Raw genomic sequence first — 17,835 nt, 5'->3', positions numbered from 1 at the left:
CACAGCATTACTGTGTAGGTACTCATACAAGGAGTGATTCTCAGATGGGACAGGTCGTATTGAAACATCTCTTTGTCTCTCTACCTTCTAAAAACCCACCTTCTCCTGGTGCTGCTTGCTACTCTATGCAAAGCATGTGATTCTAAGCTCATCTCCAAGCCTCAGAAGACAAATATTACATACCTGTAATCGTCTTTCTGATGCTTGTATCTGCTGAGATTCACATGCGCCCACGCTTCCTCCCGACATTGGAGCTGAAGGTACAGACAACTTACACCTTTCTTAACTTTTCTGTTTTCTTATGAAAAAAATAAATAATATGTGGACCTTGAAGCGCGAAGGACCGTGTGTACAGTACACGTCACACTAGGGATCGTATTACAGACATGCCCTGTTATGGTCCCTTTTTTATTTAAAAAAACAAGTCGTACAATGCTGTGCACTAACCACTAGATGTCGGCCCATGCAAAGCATGTGAATGTAAGCAGATACAAGCATCAGAAAGCCTATTACAGGTATGTAATATTTGATATACTTACCTGTCTGACTTGAATTATTGGTGTGGCTCTGTGTGGATTCATTGTAGCCCTAGAGCACTCTCATGCCCTTCCTAAGACTAAGCCGTGCCGCTCTGCTACCTCACATTGATTGGGTTTTGCAAGCCACTGGGTCTTCCCTGTGTACCACAATAGGGCAGCCTTACAAAATCCTCCCACCAGGATTGTTTTTAGAAATCCATCTTTTAACACCTGCCTTAAAAGATGCTTCCCCAACCTAAGTGGCAGTGAAATGTGCACGTGATCTTCCTATTCCCTTATCAGGCCTACCTCTAGGCTGACAACAGTAGGGACTGTGTTCACAGAGCTTAGATCAGGGGAGGTGGATTGTAGAGGACTGTAAAGTGCTAGATCACCCTTTTCGTCTGCAGCATTTAGGCTGCAAAGCAACACAATTTTGTAGTCTTGAAGATCATGTGTGTGTATGCTGACTTTGTGATATTACTGGGGTGTATGTTCTGTATACATGCTTAATCTGTGGAATACTTTGTTCTATTTTCAATGTATGTTCTCACTTTGCATTCTGAGAAGCCTTCTTGACTCTGACGCTTTGCTTCTACAGGTATGGGTATGTTTGTGCAACCAAGGTAATGGCTCTGAGGAAGATTCTAGAAGCAGCCGGGCAGGTATCGGGCTTCACCAGTGAGGAAAAAGGTGAAGAGCTTTTGCCATCAGTCCAAACCTATCCATGCTCTGAGTCCATCATAACTCGTTTCCTTGATGTTTTTTGTTTTTGATTATCATTTTATTTGTTTAATTTTCCTTTCTTTCTAGTTCTTACTTTTCTCATTTTCATTTTCCCGTTCTCAGTTCTTTCCTTCTCACTTTCCTTTTTTCCACTTTTTCTTTTTGCTTCTAGCTCTTTTGTTTATTTTCCTTTGATTTCTCTTACTTGCCTTGTTCTCTTCTCATCTTGCCTACCAGATCAGTTTGTTTGTTCGTCCCCTTTGTGATTTCCATCATCTGCCGTTCACTCATATCCTCCTCTGTTCCACGTACTCACTGTTATCCTCCTCCCTCTACAGATCCAGAGGAGTTTCTGAACCAGCTCTTCCAGGTCCTAAGAGTAGAGCCTCTCTTTCAGATCAGGTGAAATATTGCTTTCTTATCACCCCTATTTTCAAATGTGTTCTTGTGGGCCAGAGACACTACTGTCAGCATTATTTTATTTTCTTTTTTTTTACTGAGCATTTGTTAGGGGCTTTATACAACACAATTGTGTTTCAAAGCATCACAACATTGTTCTCTTGTGTTGCATCTAGAGATCAGAAATTGAGCTACTCCTCTAATAACGGTACCCATCTTTGATCCTTATCCCTACAATGGTATTACATGTCTAGCACCATTCTGTAGCACAGTGGATTGGCCATATTATGTATTGGTTACATGGGTCTTGGCAATATACAAACACCAGAATTGAACAGCCATGCACTAGATTCAGACGCAATAAGGTAAACTGGCTTTGAGCTAATGACAACTAATAAGTGCTTGTTTTGCTGTACCCATATGTGCACTTGACTACTCGACTACTCTTTTATCCTCTACCTTTAACTAATGGAACAGTCGTTTGAACTGACCTCTGCACTTGTTTTATATGTTACCCTGTACCCATTGCATTCCCAAACTTTACTACTGTACCTATATCATGTTGTAACTAAGCTTCAAGTATACTTGTATCTGCTGCGCCCAGATACCTATGGGTTTGGTGTGCAATACCAAATAAACAAACAAAGCAACACACAAAACCAGACGTGGCTTATTTCTGTCCTTAATGGGATTTTTTTCCTGACTCTACTATAATACTCCTCTGTGGCCTTGTGGCTGGTGCCTCTGCTTACATGTTCCATCTCGATTTATACTATTGCAATGTTCCTTGGCTATTGTTCAGGGACTTTCATCCTACAATTGAACCACAGTCTTAAATAGGCTGTTTCTATCCTCGTCTCTGCATCTGTTCACTTTCTGGCCTATAGGGTTAGTCTCCGGAAACTGTCATTCGAGTATTATTGCCTCTCTGAATATTCTTGCTGCTGAAATGTCACGAAAGCCCAATCACAAAAAAGTCTTAGATATGATAATACATGCCTCTACTGACGGCAGTATGCATGTGGCTAGAGGGAATACGACACGGAACACAAATACCATATCTCGCTGCATTCTTAAGCAATTACTTGTGTAAATATCTGCCATATGTGACATGGTTGATGCCATTAATTTAAGGACAACTGATGCACACTCTGAACTCAAGAATAAATGCCTTGACTTACAAATGTAGGTGGGTGGGATTGCAGATCTGGAAAACCATATAGCTAGTGCAGCAGGTCAGCTTGGGGGGGTTAGAATAAATGCAGTACAAAGCGGCTGAATTGACGACAGCTGCCACAAACGTTTAAGACTGAAGCTGTTGTGAAAATGTGTGCCTCTTCAGGGTCTGTGTGGAATTCGAGGGAAAAGACGTGGTGCATTTCACGACACCATGGGTGCTCAAGCTATTCAAGTTCTCCTTTTAACCCTCATTTTCGAGAGTCAGTAGGCCATGGGTTTCATCTACAGAATCCCACCCAATAACGCTCGCTGAGACTGTTGCTATTGTGTCTTCTTACATGAGGGGAAAAAGATATTTCAACAGTTTTTTCTAAAACTACAAGGGAAAAGCAAAAATTATTCTTGCCTATTTATCTGGCACTCCAGATGCGTGACTTACGATAGTTTGTTGAGACAACTTGCATGCTTATCGCTAAAGACGGTAACCTAGGAATTCATAAAGCCTGACAATTGAATATTTTCTATAGAAGCAAATGTTGGAAGACCTGAATAGGTTGTCCTGTATAGCAACAAACAGAATTTACGGAATATGCTTGTCAGGGCTGCCGATATATTTGTACCTAAGAATGTTCAAAACACAAGAAGGGGAACATTCCCATGCTTGTCATGTGATAACTGTAACAGCAGTTATGCTAGTTGTGATACTAACCGCTTAATCTATGGTATTCGTTGCCCATGTGGAAAAATGTATGTGGAGTTGACTACCCGCAGAGTGAAAATTTGATGGAATGAACACAAAAACAATGTAAGAACTCGGAATGTGAATTCTCCAGTGGCACGTCACTTTGCAGAGTATGGACATACCGTTGCGTAAAAAAAGTGTGGTTTATTGTACTTGAGGTAATTGTTATGATTGACTCCTATGTTAAAACATCAAAATTTGTGTTCAACTCAATTATAACTTTCATGTTATGTTTGCATGTGTTCGAGGCAATTAGATGCTTTAAGCAGAGCTCGAGCAACACTGTGAGCTCACCTTAGTTCCAATTAGAATGTTTACTTATGTTGTTGTGTTCCCGAACGTATTTGTTCAGTTGGAGTTTGTTGGCAGTAATGTCGCGTATCTGTTCTCTTAATACATTGATAAAACTACATTTGAGTGTAGCCTCTCACTCAACATTGGCGACGAGGATCTTGTGGACAATCCTCCCCTCCCCGGGCTGCAGCCGGCGTTCTCCCGCAATGGACTGCTCGCTCCTGGTCCTCCCGGACGACACAACAGCAGGCAGGCAAAGCACATAGAGGTCAGGAGGCGCATGCCGGAGGGTGGGGGATATTGACTATACTGACACAGCCGTGTCTTGTTCTCTGTGGACCCCGCGGGTGCTGCTCGCACTAGGACGCAGCCAGGCCCCTGCGGCCTCCGACTGTCATGGCTCCTGCTTTCCACACTTTGCGCACCAGCCCCATAGCTCCCTTTGGGTTCCCTGTATTTCACGCACTGCACCTGACGCTGCCTGGATTGGAGTGATCCCTGCCACCGGCTCCCCGCGCTCGAGCCGGCCCTGCCGCTCTGTCATTATTTCAACGAACATCGCAGTCCCGGTTTGCGCACCGAAGGGGCGTGGCCTCCGCCTACTGCACGGCGAGCCAGGCCGAGGCTCTGCACTCATTGGCACCAATCATGATGTCGGTTGCCTAGAGACTCCAGGAAACCCCAGGCAGAAGTTGGCAGCATTGTGATGTCAGTCGCCTAGCAACCCCAGGCAACTCCGAGCAGAGGCCCAGGCTCAACCTTCCACAGGCTATTGTGACGCATGGCCATTGCTGTTGTAGATGTAAAAGGACGTCCACCGGTGCTGTCAGGCTGCCTGCACCTATAGACAAACAATCAACACTGCTGTGTCACAGTGTGAACAGGAAGTAGTGGTAGAGCAACATTTTCTTCAAATATATTGTCTTAAACCAGGACAATTTCCAATCCCTCAGAAATCACAGCAACAATCCCTCTGCCCGTATCATTCTTGACTAAACCTGGTCGTCCACCCATAAGGTGGGACAGGTGGAAGGACATTTTCGAAAATTATTTGATGGCCATGGGAGGTGATAGATTTAGTTTGGCCAGGAAAAAAGCCTTACTACTTCATAACCTAGGGCCGGAAGGTCGCAGCATTTTCGATGGGCTATCCAGAACTCATGGGGCAGAAGGAGGAGGGGATGCAAACGAGTATGCCACAGCCTTAAAGCAACTGGAAGAGCACTTTGAACCAAAAAAGAAATTTCTTCCAACGCACTCAAGAATCATCTGAATCAGTAGAGTCTTATATTGCTTCCCTGAGGACATTGAGTCACACATGAGACTTTGAGTCATTAACTGATTCACTCTTAAGAGACCAGCTCGTTCGGTGTACAAACAACGTGAGGAATCAAGAAAAACTCCTTGCTAAAGATATTAAGTTGGAAGAAGCAATCGAATTGGCCAGGAGCATTGAGCAAACCACTCAATACATCAAGGAGTTGAAATTGGATAAACACAACCCTCATGCAGTGTGTGCAGTTGGCCAGTGGAAGAAAACCAGCTTCAGGACCAACAGAAGGGAAGTTTGAAATTCGCGGTGCACCAGGTGTGGCAGCCCTAAACATGGCCCGAACTACCCCACTTGTCCAGCGAAATATGCTGAATGCTTCAAATGCAAAGGCAAGGGTCACTTTGCCAACGTATGCAAGAGTTCTTCCAGTTCTTCCATAAATTTAGTGGAACCTAGAGGAAACAGTGCGATGGCGAACCAGACTTCATACAACACACCAGAGGTGACATCATCCACACAGGAGACTGCTCCTAGGCACATTTTTGAAATTTCAGCTCTCTCCGGAGAACAAAGGGGTCTTGTGGATGAATTCGAAATTGAGGGGTGCAAGATGTCAATAAAAGTTGATACATATTTGCCTTGGACTATTATTTCGAGGCAAACCTTGAATGAAATACTAGGAAAAGACCAAGATTGTTTCGAACTGACTGATGTCCAGCCCTGTGGTTATGGAGAGTCATCAATAGAAATACTGGGACAGTTTCATGCGCAAGTGAAGTATAAGGACAGAAGATGCTCGGCAGACATATTGGTAGCAGAAAGAGATGCCTCATTATTCGGATGGGAGGAACAAAGAAAACTAGGGGTCAGAGTCCAAGCGAGCGCATTGGAGCCTGTTACCATCGCTGAGATTGAAGACAAATGGTCTAGAGACTTTCCTGAAGTGTTAACGGAGGAGTTGGGGAAACTTAAACAATTCGAACATCACATCAAATTCAAGAGAGATGCCCAACCAATTGTTCACAAAGTGAGACACGTGCCTTTGAATATGAAGGGACAACTGTGTGATGAACTGAATAGTCTCATGGACAAAGGAGTGATTGAACCCGTTACAGCCACAGAATGGTTGTCACCAGTAGTACTTGTAACTAAAAGCAATGGAAAATTAAGACTGTGTATAGACTTGCAGAGTCTGAACCAGAATATACTAGTGGAGAGACATCCCCTATCCAACATTTCAGAGACACTTGCTACATCGGGGGAACCCGAGTTGTTTTCTGTGATCAATCTTTTGGCAGCATATCACCAAGTCCCACTCTCTGTACAGTCACAACACCTGACGGCGTTCATTACTCCTGAGGGGACATTCAAATTCAATAGGTTGCCATTTGGACTGGCATCCGTATTCCAGAAAGTTATGGAAGAGATACTGAGGGGTTTAAGCCAAGTAACAGTGTTTCAGGATGATATATTGGTGTTTGCGGAAGATGAGTGTGAGCATGACCGAGTATTGAGAGAAGTGTTGAGTAGGCTGAAGGATGTAGGTTTGACAGTTCAAAGAAGTAAGTGTAAGATAGCTGTCAAAGAGATGGAGTCTTTGGGCCACAAAATTTCAAAAGATGGCATGTCACCCAAAGAATCACTTATTGAAAGTATCAGTAATGCTTCCCAGCCCAAGGATAAAGACCAGTTGCATTCATTTATGGGATTGGCAGAGTATTACCACAAATTTGTGAATGGATTTGCGGTTATATCATCCCCTTTGAGAGAATTACTTAAGAAAGGTGTGAAGTATGTGTGGTCCGATGAATGCCAAGAGGCATTTTTGTCAAATAAGAAAGGGATAATACAAGCACCATCCTTAGGAGGATTCATCTCAGGCAGCAAAACCACTTTATCGGTTGATGCCAGTATATTAGGGTTGGGTGCCACACTAGTTCAGTATGATTCAGGTAAGATTGAACATGTAATAGCCTTTGCATCAAGACCGCTGAGGGGTGCAGAAAAAAATTATTCGGTCATAGAAAGGGAAGCATTAGCTGTGTCATGGGCCATTTCACATTTTAAGTTTTTCCTATGGGGTCAAACATTTCAAGTACGAACTGATCACAAACCATTAGTTCAGTTAATGGGTGGTGCTGATTGGACCAAGGGATCCCCAAGAGTATCCAGGTGGATGGTGGAGTTGCTAGGATATAATTTCAGAATATGTTATGTTCCAGGTAAAGAAAATGTTGTAGCAGACTGTTTATCGAGGCTGCCAGTGGAAGTGGTAAAGACACTGAAATTACCGGTAACCAAGAGTTTAGTATTTCTGAAATTGACTATAATGCAGTTGACAAAAATGAATGGGAGAATGCAGACAAGGAGGATGTGGTGTTGAATCAAATTAAAATCTGGACAAAAGACGGGTGGCCTCACAAAAATGAAATTGGGAGAGGTTATGAGAGATACTATGAGGTTAGGAATGAAATAAACATGACTGAGGATGGATGCAAACTCCAGAGAGGAAGTAAATTGGTACCTCCTTGTGGTATCGGGACCCAATTGATGAAAGTGGCTCATCAAGGACATTTAGGTATGGGAGGTACAAAAAGATATTTAAGGCAATCATTTTGGTGGCCTGGTGTGGAAATCGAAGTAGAGAGATGTGTTAGCAACTGTGATGAGCGCATGAAGAGTGATAAGGGCAAAATAGTGAGAGAAGTTCCTTTGATTCCAGTGAGTGTGCCCAGTGAACCATGGCAGAAAGTAGCAGTTGACCTGGTTGGACCTATTCAAGACCTTGGTGAAGGTTATAAGTACCTGGTAGTACTGGTGGATTACCATACAAAATGGATAGAGTGGAAAGCTCTTTGTGATGCCACTACGGCAGAGATGATTTTGTTTTTTGAAGAAGTGTTCTACAGGGAAGGTTTTCCTTCAACAAGAGTTACTGACAATTGGGTACAGTTTTGTTCGGAGAGGATGTTATCATTTTTGAGAAAATTCAGCATAAAACATGTGAGGACAGCCCTATACTATCCACGAGCTAATGGCCTAGTAGAGAGGGCCAATAGATTTGTGAAGAGTGGGATCCAATTATCTTTGGCTTCTGGTCTGGAATGGTCCAAGGTACTTAAAGATTTGGTGTGGAACTATTGTACCACACCACATTCGATCACAAAGGTATCTCCGTTTGTCATTGAAGGGTAGGCAACCGGGTACAAAACTGTGTCCGGGATGGCTAGATATGGCAAATAGTGTGAATATTGATTGTGAGACAGTCATGATGTTGATTAAAGAGACACAGGATATGTATAAACAAATGTTTGATGAAGTTAACAAACCCAGAGCATTAAGATGGCAAAAAGGTGATTGGGTCTTGATCAAGAATCCCAGAATAAGTTCCAAATGTACAGAAAGCAAATTTTTTGGGCCTAAGAAAATTGCAGCTGTGAGAGGGAATGTTGTGATGTTAGAAGTGGGCGAATGTTGGTCAATGTCAAGATTGGTCAAGTGTCTGTCCAGTTGCCAGGGAAGTGAGGAGATGGAGTACAATGATGATGTCTGCATTAAGCCTGTGAGCAAGGAGAATGAGGGAAGGGAGCACTGTCAAACAGAAGGAGAAGTCAGTAATAGTAATATGAGCGCGAACATGGGACTGAACTCAAGTAGAATGAGAAACAAACCAACATGGCTCAAGGACTTTTATGTAGAGTGAAACTTATTCAACAAGGGAGGAGATGGGTGCTCAAGCTATTCAAGTTCTCCTTTTAACCCTCATTTTCGAGATTCAGTAGGTACATGGGTTTCATCTACAGAATCCCACCCAATAACGCTCGCTGAGACTGTTGCTATTGTGTCTTCTTACATGAGGGGAAAAAGATATTTCAACAGTTTTTCTAAAACTACAAGGGAAAAGCAAAAATGATACTTGCCTATTTATCTGGCACTCCAGATGCGTGACTTACGATAGTTTGTTGAGACAACTTGCATGCTTATCGCTAAAGACGGTAACCTAGGAATTCATAAAGCCTGACAATTGAATATTTTCTATAGAAGCAAATGTTGGAAGACCTGGATAGGTTGTCCTGTATAGCAACAAACAGAATTTACGGAATATGCTTGTCAGGGCTGCCGATATATTTGTACCTAAGAATGTTCAAAACACGAGAAGGGGAACATTCCCATGCTTGTCATGTGATAACTGTACCAGCAGTTATGCTAGTTGTGATACTAACAACTTAATCTGTGGTATTCGTTGCCCGTGTGGAAAAATGTATGTGGTGTTGACTAACCGCAGAGTGAAAATTCGATGGAATGAACACAAAAACGATGTTAGAACTCGGAATGTGAATTCTTCAGTGGCACGTCACTTTGCAGAGTATGGACATACCGTTGCGTAAAAGTGCCGTTTATTGTACTTGAGGTAATTGTTATGATTGACTCCTATGTTAAAACATCAAAATTTGTGTTCAAATCAATTATAACTTTCATGTTGTGTTTGCATGTGTTCGAGGCAATTAGGTGCTTGAAGCAGAGCTCGAGCAACACTGTGAGCTCACATTAGTTCCAATTAGAATGTTTACTTATGTTGTTGTGTTCCCGAACGCATTTTGTTCAGTTGGAGTTTGTTGGCAGTAATGCCCGCTGTCGCGTATCTGTTCTCTTAATAAATTGATAAAACTACATTTGAGTGTAGCCTCTCACTCAACAGTAATCAAGATGAACCAGAGAGGTGGTGATCTTGAACAAAGTCTTCTACAACTGGAAGCATTTTCGATACATACATTGGATAATGTTTTTTTTCTCCAAAGGAATGAATGAAACACTCTGTTTAAACTGTTTTCTGTAACAAAGTGATTCAGGATGGAGACTTTTCTATTTTATAATGGTTAAGTAATTAAATGGCAGCAATCCATGACCTTCAATTTATTGTAAATATTGTAAATTTATTTATTTTATAAATTAATCTGTGCCCAGGTTCTAAGCCTCTAATTATTGGACATCACACAAATTATACATGTATGGATGGTTTTACACTGTTCATGTTGTGATGAATGTTCTGTTTGAAAAAATGATGCAATATATTTTTTTTCAGAAAAATTGCAATATTAATATCATGTTAAGAGGCTGTATGAGGGTGTATAATTGCCTCTAAACATTTCTTAATATTTTTTTTCTTTTTACTTCAGAAGCATGTGTCTTCTATTGCATCTACACCTAACACACATAATTGAATTGCTTAACTTTATTAGTTACACACATGTTTGGAACTACATTTTGAGTATTTTTTCAACTCTATTGATTGCCGGGATAGTCCCAGGATCAGAGAAAATGAAGCAAGGTAAGCGTGTGGGTGTATTTATAATTTTTACACATAACATATACAGCGCGTGATGCCTATCGCTGTTATGGTATTGACCCTATGTAAATCCTTATACAGAGCGTTGCAATGATTTAAAGAGTATGTGATACTCTTTTCAATATTTGAGTTAAGGTAAAAAGGCAGTGTTTCATTTAACTCTTTTCTGTTTCTACTCGCGTTAGAACACATGTTACTTGGAGCACAAGCACATCTAGGATACAAGTGGTGTGAGTTATATGAGTTTACCAAAATAAGTTTTTGGAGATCTTATGTGGCAGACGTTTTTATATGGGCTTCAAAACTATGATTGCATTTATTGGCACTAGTGGTTTGTAGGTTTTTTTAAAAGGTGTCACTTTGGAATTTATATTAAGAGTGTAGAGTATGCTACACGGGGGAATCACATTGGGTTCTTTTAACCTACTTGGTAACCGGTTATATTGACTTAAAACAAGATGAATATGGACTTTATTTGTATTTAGTATTCATTGTGAATCAGAATTATTGTAAATATAGTGTATTTTTCAGATGGCATTCCCTGATGAAGCGTTAACATGACTCGAAACACATTGGAAAAATAGTCATGTCATCATGAAGACTACGATCGTCTCTTTTTACAAATTGTTAAATAATGGAACTGATTACATATGTATAAGGTGTTATTTGTGATGTAAGCAATAAATGCACCTTCTGTTCCAATAACATATTTGACAATATAAATACAAAGATAACTAATTTCATAGAAAGGCTTATGAAGTTTCCTGGTTTCCTTGGGACAGTAATGGGTTGTCTGCAACGATTGTCCCCACAGGTTTTCCGTTGGGGCCCATTAGTTGTAGTTTATTGATCTTAGACTCTGTTGGATCTCAGTGTTGTTGGCACCCCCGAGTTCACGTCAAAATCCTTTTGAAATGTACACTGGTGAGCAAGGTACTACCTTAGTTCGTCCCATATGGCAAAGCATGTTGGGTAGAGAGATTATGGATCAATAAGATTGTAGGGAGAGATTTTGTTACAAACAACAGAGATATTGGTGGCTGTTATTCCTTTACTAGCCGGATAGCCCTAGGCATCTTGAGAAGACCCGGCACCCACCATCCCACAAGCGGTCAACCTTGTTCCTTGATACTATCACATGAGATCTGTAAAGAAAATTCAGACTCTTACTTGATGTACTTGATTTGGCTTTTGGGTTAATACAATGTGCACGCATACAGTAATGAATCTACACTCTTGGGCTTTGTTCAGGCTTCTTCTGATCTCGGACCTGACATATGAGGAAAGGGATTTGAGTTGGTTCCTTATATTATTAGGGCTGTCTCTCTGCATTTTGCCATTACTGTGGTATAATGTGAGGCACTTACTATGTATTTGGCATTCAGCACACTTCTTTACGATCTGTTGACCTTAGGCACATTTTTGCAATGCTTGGATTTGCCATTTCTAATTTCTTTAAGAGCTGGAAGGAGGTAGTAGAATAGTGTCTCTGCTTCTGCCTAGAGTGCATAGTTGTTGGTGGAATACACATGATACACTTATTTGTACTTGTATACATCAGAGTTACATTTTCTGTTTTGTGGCAGGGCTTGGTTTTTCCGGGCTTCATGGTTACATAGGGTCTGGTGATGGTTAATTGCCAGTTTCCGTATCACTAAATGGGATCACCTCTCCAGGTATGTTATAGACATTACAGCTATCCAATTGTCTTAAGTTATGTTAAATTTCCAATCTTATTAACATTTTCACCAACATTTTAAAGAAAATGTTTAGGATTGTATCTTTTAATGCTAATGGCCTAAACAATTTCATGAAGTGAAAAAGGGCTTTTGCAATACTTTAAAGACCAGATACAGCTTGCTACAAGGGACCCATTTGGGGAAAGAAACATCTAAGACCTATGCAGTAATTGGGCAGCTCCAGTAGTTTACTGTTGTAGTGATATGGCGGATATAGGGAAGGATATGACATGCAGAGTCACAACTTTGTTACATAAATCTTTACAATAGAAAATTATGAAAACGTGTAGTGATGGTGAGAGAATAATTGTGTGGAAGAAACAGAGAAGTTCAAGAGTGGGGCAGAAAGAAAGAAGCCACAAAATCGGAAAAGAAACACAGAGAGAAGCTCATTGGGGGTGAAAGAAACAAGGGGATGGTAGTGGGGAACGCGACCCTGCCCTTTCAAGGCCCCTGATTGTGGGACCCCCCTCCTAACCCATTTCTACCGGCAAAGCTGGTGGCATTAGCCCCACAATGAGACACCAGTAGGACATAAACTGTGCTGCTCCTTGAGTTAAAGCAGGAGAGGGAGACAGCTCGGGAGAAGCACAAATGGAGTCTGCGCAGCAGCGGGATGCAGGAGGGGATGGTGGAACAGTCGCTGCAGCAAAGCCAGAGGAAACCCCAGCCTACAGGCAGACCAAGAAGAGGGGGACAGAGCCATGGAAGGATCAGACACTGAGGGAGAGCCGGCACAGCAACTAGAATGGGAGCTTAGCTCCAATAGACATGTTTATGGTTAAAGAATCCAGTAAACCACCAGGAATTGTCTTTTTAAGAAAAGGCCCAGGGATAGGCAATAAAAAAGAACAACCGTTCCACATGGACCATGCTATAACCTGTGGCAGGAATGCAGCAGGACTGCATGTAAAAGGGAGACAGGGCTTACAAACCCTTATAAGCCCTCCTCAAGTCCTTCACATGTCACACCCCTGGAGCCAGGTAAATCATTGGCCATGGTAAATTGGCCGATCCTGGGCATGGGAGGGGCTACATTAAGGTAGGCTGGGGAATTGTTAGGTATGGGTAAGTTGGATGAAGACTGGAGGTGGAAGGAGGACATCTGCGAGTGCAGAGGAGGAGAGCATGGAAGGAGTGTGCAGGTTGTTGGAGTCTATGGAGTGATTGTGCGAGGGTGTGAGGAATGAGTGAACTAGGGGTAGAGTAGGAGTAGAAAGGAGTGGCAGTAGTGGTTGTAAGTGGAGGTTGTGGTAGTGGGAGTAGTGGAGTGGCTGTGATAGTATGGTAGTGAGAGCAAGGAGAAGAAGTAGAAGAGAAGTGGTAGTGGTATTTGAAGTGGTAGAAGAGAAGTGGTAGTAGTGAGAGGCAGCGGTAGTGGAGCCGGTGTAGTGGTAAGAGAGGAGAGGCCATAGCGGAGAGGTAGTAGTGACAAGGAAGTGCAGTAGTAGGGAGAAGAGATGTAAAAGAGGGAGTAGTAAGGTGGTAGTTGGAGGAAGTAGTAGCAAGTGGACAAACAGAGGGAGGAAGTGAGGGGAGGAGAATAAGAGAACATCCAAGAGGGGATGTTAAAGGTGGAGAGTAACGTCCAAGGGAGAGTAGAGTGGTGGGGAGGACACCATCTTAAAGTCACCAGAGTAGGTGTGGGTCAGGTAAGACCTTGCATGCATGCTGGGAAATCGAAACCAGGTGGAAGAGGGTGCCATCCCCGTGTACTCCCTGGAAAACTAAGCAGGGCTAGGAGAGGGACAGATGGAAGGCCCCTAGGGAGTCAGTTAGCTGTTGCCTCGGGAAAGTTATGGTGGGTGCAAGCTCAAGCCAGTAGGTTTTACCGAGCCATGGTATTAGCCAGGGGTTATGGACGCCTGAGCTGGGGTGGCTGTAACCAAAGGGAGACAAGCTAGAGAGGGAAGGCTCTAGTGCCAAATTCCCCAAGACCCAGGTCTTCCCAGAAATCTCGGACAATATCAAGCAAGCCCAACTTTTCTGTTTAAGAGAAAATAAACACCCTTGGACCATCTGTGTGTGTCAGAGTGGTTCTTCCAATGTACTCCCTATCGCAAGGCCTAGTGGCAAACGGGATAGAGGGGAAGCATCTAGGTGTGGGGAAAAGACCGAAAAGCCCAGAGTGGGAAATGAACAAGAATAAGCCCCGGGTGGGGAAGGTAGAGGCTGAAATAACCAAGACTACGGGAAAGGGGAATATAATGTCTTCCCGAAGGGAGAAGGATTGAGTGGCACAAGATTCAAGGAGAACCCCGGGACTGCACCCCAGTGGTACACTAGCTATATCTTTTTGGACTACATGCATCGGCCTATAGTAAAGAGACAAAAAGAGGGGTCTTTTGTCTGGCGCCAGCAGCCATCCCTTTCCCCTTGGGCAAGGTCCTAAAGTATGTCTTGGTTGTTTGTATTTTCTTTTGAAGCAATAGGGAGAGAAAGTAGGTTAGAATAGGATTGCTTGACAGAGGACTTCATATATGTTAAACCATCTTGACCCCTGACAAGTGCCCCTTTTTGACCTCCATTATATCGATTAGGGCTTAATATCACAGAGGTAGGGAAAAAGAGTAGGTATTTTCTGAGAGAACAACACTTCTAAAACTACTACCTCTGTCTCCTGATTCTGACTTACCACAGCAGAGACAGCTGCATATCTAGGGGAGATAATATTTTTATGATGCAGAAGTGTCCTAGAAAGAATTTGTTTGTTTCTTGTGGGGATGTGGCATAGTAATGTTTTTAGGTGAAAGCCATGCCAAGTTTGTTGACCTGATGATAAGGGGCTAGCCTTCTTTTCTTGTCTGCATATGTTTTGTATTCCTTCTCTTTACTTATAATGGTGAGACAATTCACAATATGTCGTCACTTCTCCCCAAGCGAAAGCCCTTTTCCATGAGGCTAGGGAAGTGCAGCCCCTACCCAATAGTCCCCTTAGGATTGGCTTAATTCTGGAGGACCTCATGGGGAGGGACTCCACCTCTGGGGAAAGGGACGATCACCTGGGGTACAGCCCATTGAATGTTGTCACTAACACACATTGCCTAGCCCTCCCCACTGTTCAGAATCACTTTAATGAAAGTAAACCTATGTATTGTTGCGATACAGGAGATCAAACTAAAGCCAAAAGTACTGGGACGAGAAAGAGCACTGGAGACACGGTCATTGACTGTGCTAATACTGGTATGAGGTTGCCCTGAGGAGGCATGAGGATCAGGTTGTTAACTGGGACAAAGGACTTTTACAAAATCAAAGTGAGGAAATGGATACAAGGTATAGAAATTAACAAAAAACTATCCGATGTATCAAGCTCAGCCATGTCAAGCGCAGCTGTGTGGAACCCCGCCGGGTCTAAAAGCAGAGGGCGAAACAGCGCAAGAGATCTAGGCACAGCCGAACTACCACATGGAAGAAGATGCTGGTGAAGTGCCGTGAGAGTCCTCCACGGGTTCTACAGCAGGGAAACTGGGCAAAAGACTGAGCAGGAGAGCAGAGCCGTCAAACAGACTGGAGAAGTACCACGCAGCCGGCAGAGCAATAGGAGTGAACCAGCAGACCTGGAGGGAAGACCTGCTGTCCCAGGAAGCCCTGGTGATGTACCATGATCCCACACAAAGTAACAGGACGTATGGGAGCCCCGGAGGGGACATGAGGGTAGAAGGGAAACTGGTTCACAAAGCTCTGTCTCGCCTCAGTAGCGGAGAGCCCGCTAGTGAGTATAATCAGAGAAGGGTCTGGGATATGAAAGTAAACACTGAGAATATTAGAGGACATATTCCAAATCAGAGTGGCAACAATAAGCCCACTGACCACAAGAGATGGGTCGGAGACTGTAACCATTGGAAACCAGACATCTGAGGAGAGCTTCCTCGTCACTGTGGTGACAATTTGCCCTCTAACCACCAGAGAAGGGTCTGGGAACCAAAAAAGGGAACTGAGCAAACAAGGAGAACTTCCTTGTTGCAGAGGCAGCATTAAGACCAGTGACCAACAAATAAGGATTTGGGACTTTGCTAACAACATGCCAGAGTGGGAAAGGGTACAACACACTGAAGTGTGTGAGAAAGAACTGTGCCAAGCAATACCAGGAGAAGGGAATCATTCTCCTGGTCCAGAACTGAGATTTGAGCTGGAGACACCAGGCGAAGGGAGTCATTCCGCTTGGTTTTTATTGGGAACTGTATAGAGCTACACAGGAGAAGGGGAGCCCTTCTCCTGGACGTGGAATTGTAGAAAGGCTGTGTAACCCACAAGCCAGGGGAAGGAAGTCATTCCCACTGGCATTCTTGTTGCAAGAAAACATTCTTTTGGACGCTATCTGAGCAGCAGGAGAAGGGAGCCATTCTCCTGGCGAAGGAACTTACTGTTAGTTTATTCTTTAGTTTTAGTGTGAGGGATAGAAGTAGGTTGTGACACAGGACGGTGGAGTTTAATTTGACAGACATTCTGACAGACCTTTTAGTATTAGTTTTGAGCAAGGGAAACCCCTCTTAGAAATGGGGATAGTGAGGACCTTTTTATACACAAATAAGTCTATAACCACCACCATGCTTCCATTGTGTCAGCTCCCTTCAACACCCTTATACTGGTTTGTGCTTCATTGTGCGTTTCTACCAATTGTTTGGCTCACCTGTATAACTGGGACAGAACCAGTGGCTGTACTGCAGGTTAATAAAGATTGATGATGAACCCCAGTTAGGCAGGAGAAAGAGGACATATGGATGAAGGCGTGGTAGTTAAGATGATTTCTATTATCTGGCCTCGTGGACCGATTTTAGGAGGCCACCCCAGTTATAGTGAACAGGAGAACTCCGAGAGCTTAGCCAAAACCTAATCAAGGTAGCAATGGATCAAGGCTATTCTCAAGGGAGCGTGAGTGGGGTCAGGGGTCCACAATGTGTCCACATAGTAGAGCACACAATAATTAAATATAGACAAGGATATATAAAAATAAAGTATTTATTCTACACATACACCCACAAAATGAATAAAGCAGGTAATATCGCACAACACTCAACCTATATATACAGTCACTGTAGGTTCTTAAAATGTATTCAATGCCTTAAATCAACAAAGGAGCCAAGCAAACTGATACAGTAAAGGTGGAACCAAGTCACCGTTGATATTCTCTAGCTTCAGCAATCCAATCCCTAAGAAGAGTGGAGCCTTGTGCCCAAAGGTCACAAAGCTTCTCCGCAGAATGTATCTGATGCAGGTAAGTTACTTGTGTTGGTGATTATTCAAAAGAAGAGATGCAGCAAGTTTACTGGGTAGGTAAAATGTGTTCTTATCTTTCAGGTTTTACTGCTCATGTGCGACAACCAAAAAGCAGTTGAATGGAAGGATATTTGAGACTTGTTCTCAATGTTATCCTATGGTGGACAGGGGCAGACAAATGCTTTTTGTTTACTCACCCCCCGTATGCCGATTTTCCAAGAGGAATGGATGTGTTGACTGGGGGGTCATTGGAGGTTAGATTTCCTGCTGTTAGTTCAGGTGAGAGGTGCCCAGGAGCTGCGGGGGGTGTAAGGGTTTTTTGGTCAGTTCAGGAGCAGAGTGCAACCCTTGGCGATAGAAAAATGTAGAATGCATCGATGCAGCCCTCTTCGGGACACTTC

The 17,835-nt window shown here is 43.1% G+C and overlaps 1 protein-coding gene across 4 annotated transcripts in view; it reads left to right on the top strand.

The window, feature by feature from the left end:
* LOC138521176 (ubiquitin carboxyl-terminal hydrolase CYLD-like) overlaps window positions 1–17,835 on the top strand; it is a 2,059,174-nt gene that overhangs the window by 1,110,444 nt on the left and 930,895 nt on the right. For all 4 annotated transcript variants that reach the window (XM_069633784.1, XM_069633781.1, XM_069633782.1 and 1 more), the window contains 2 exons: window positions 1,120–1,211; window positions 1,583–1,646. In XM_069633784.1, the coding sequence (XP_069489885.1) occupies window positions 1,120–1,211; window positions 1,583–1,646 (156 nt within the window). The remainder of the gene's footprint in view (window positions 1–1,119; window positions 1,212–1,582; window positions 1,647–17,835) is intronic.

The sequence above is a fragment of the Ambystoma mexicanum genome, chromosome 13 (assembly GCF_040938575.1).
Source record: "Ambystoma mexicanum isolate Mex_15411 chromosome 13, UKY_AmexF1_1, whole genome shotgun sequence".
NCBI lineage: Eukaryota > Metazoa > Chordata > Amphibia > Caudata > Ambystomatidae > Ambystoma > Ambystoma mexicanum.
The sequence above is the reverse complement of the archived record's forward strand: the minus strand, read 5'-3'. Positions and strand labels throughout refer to the sequence as shown.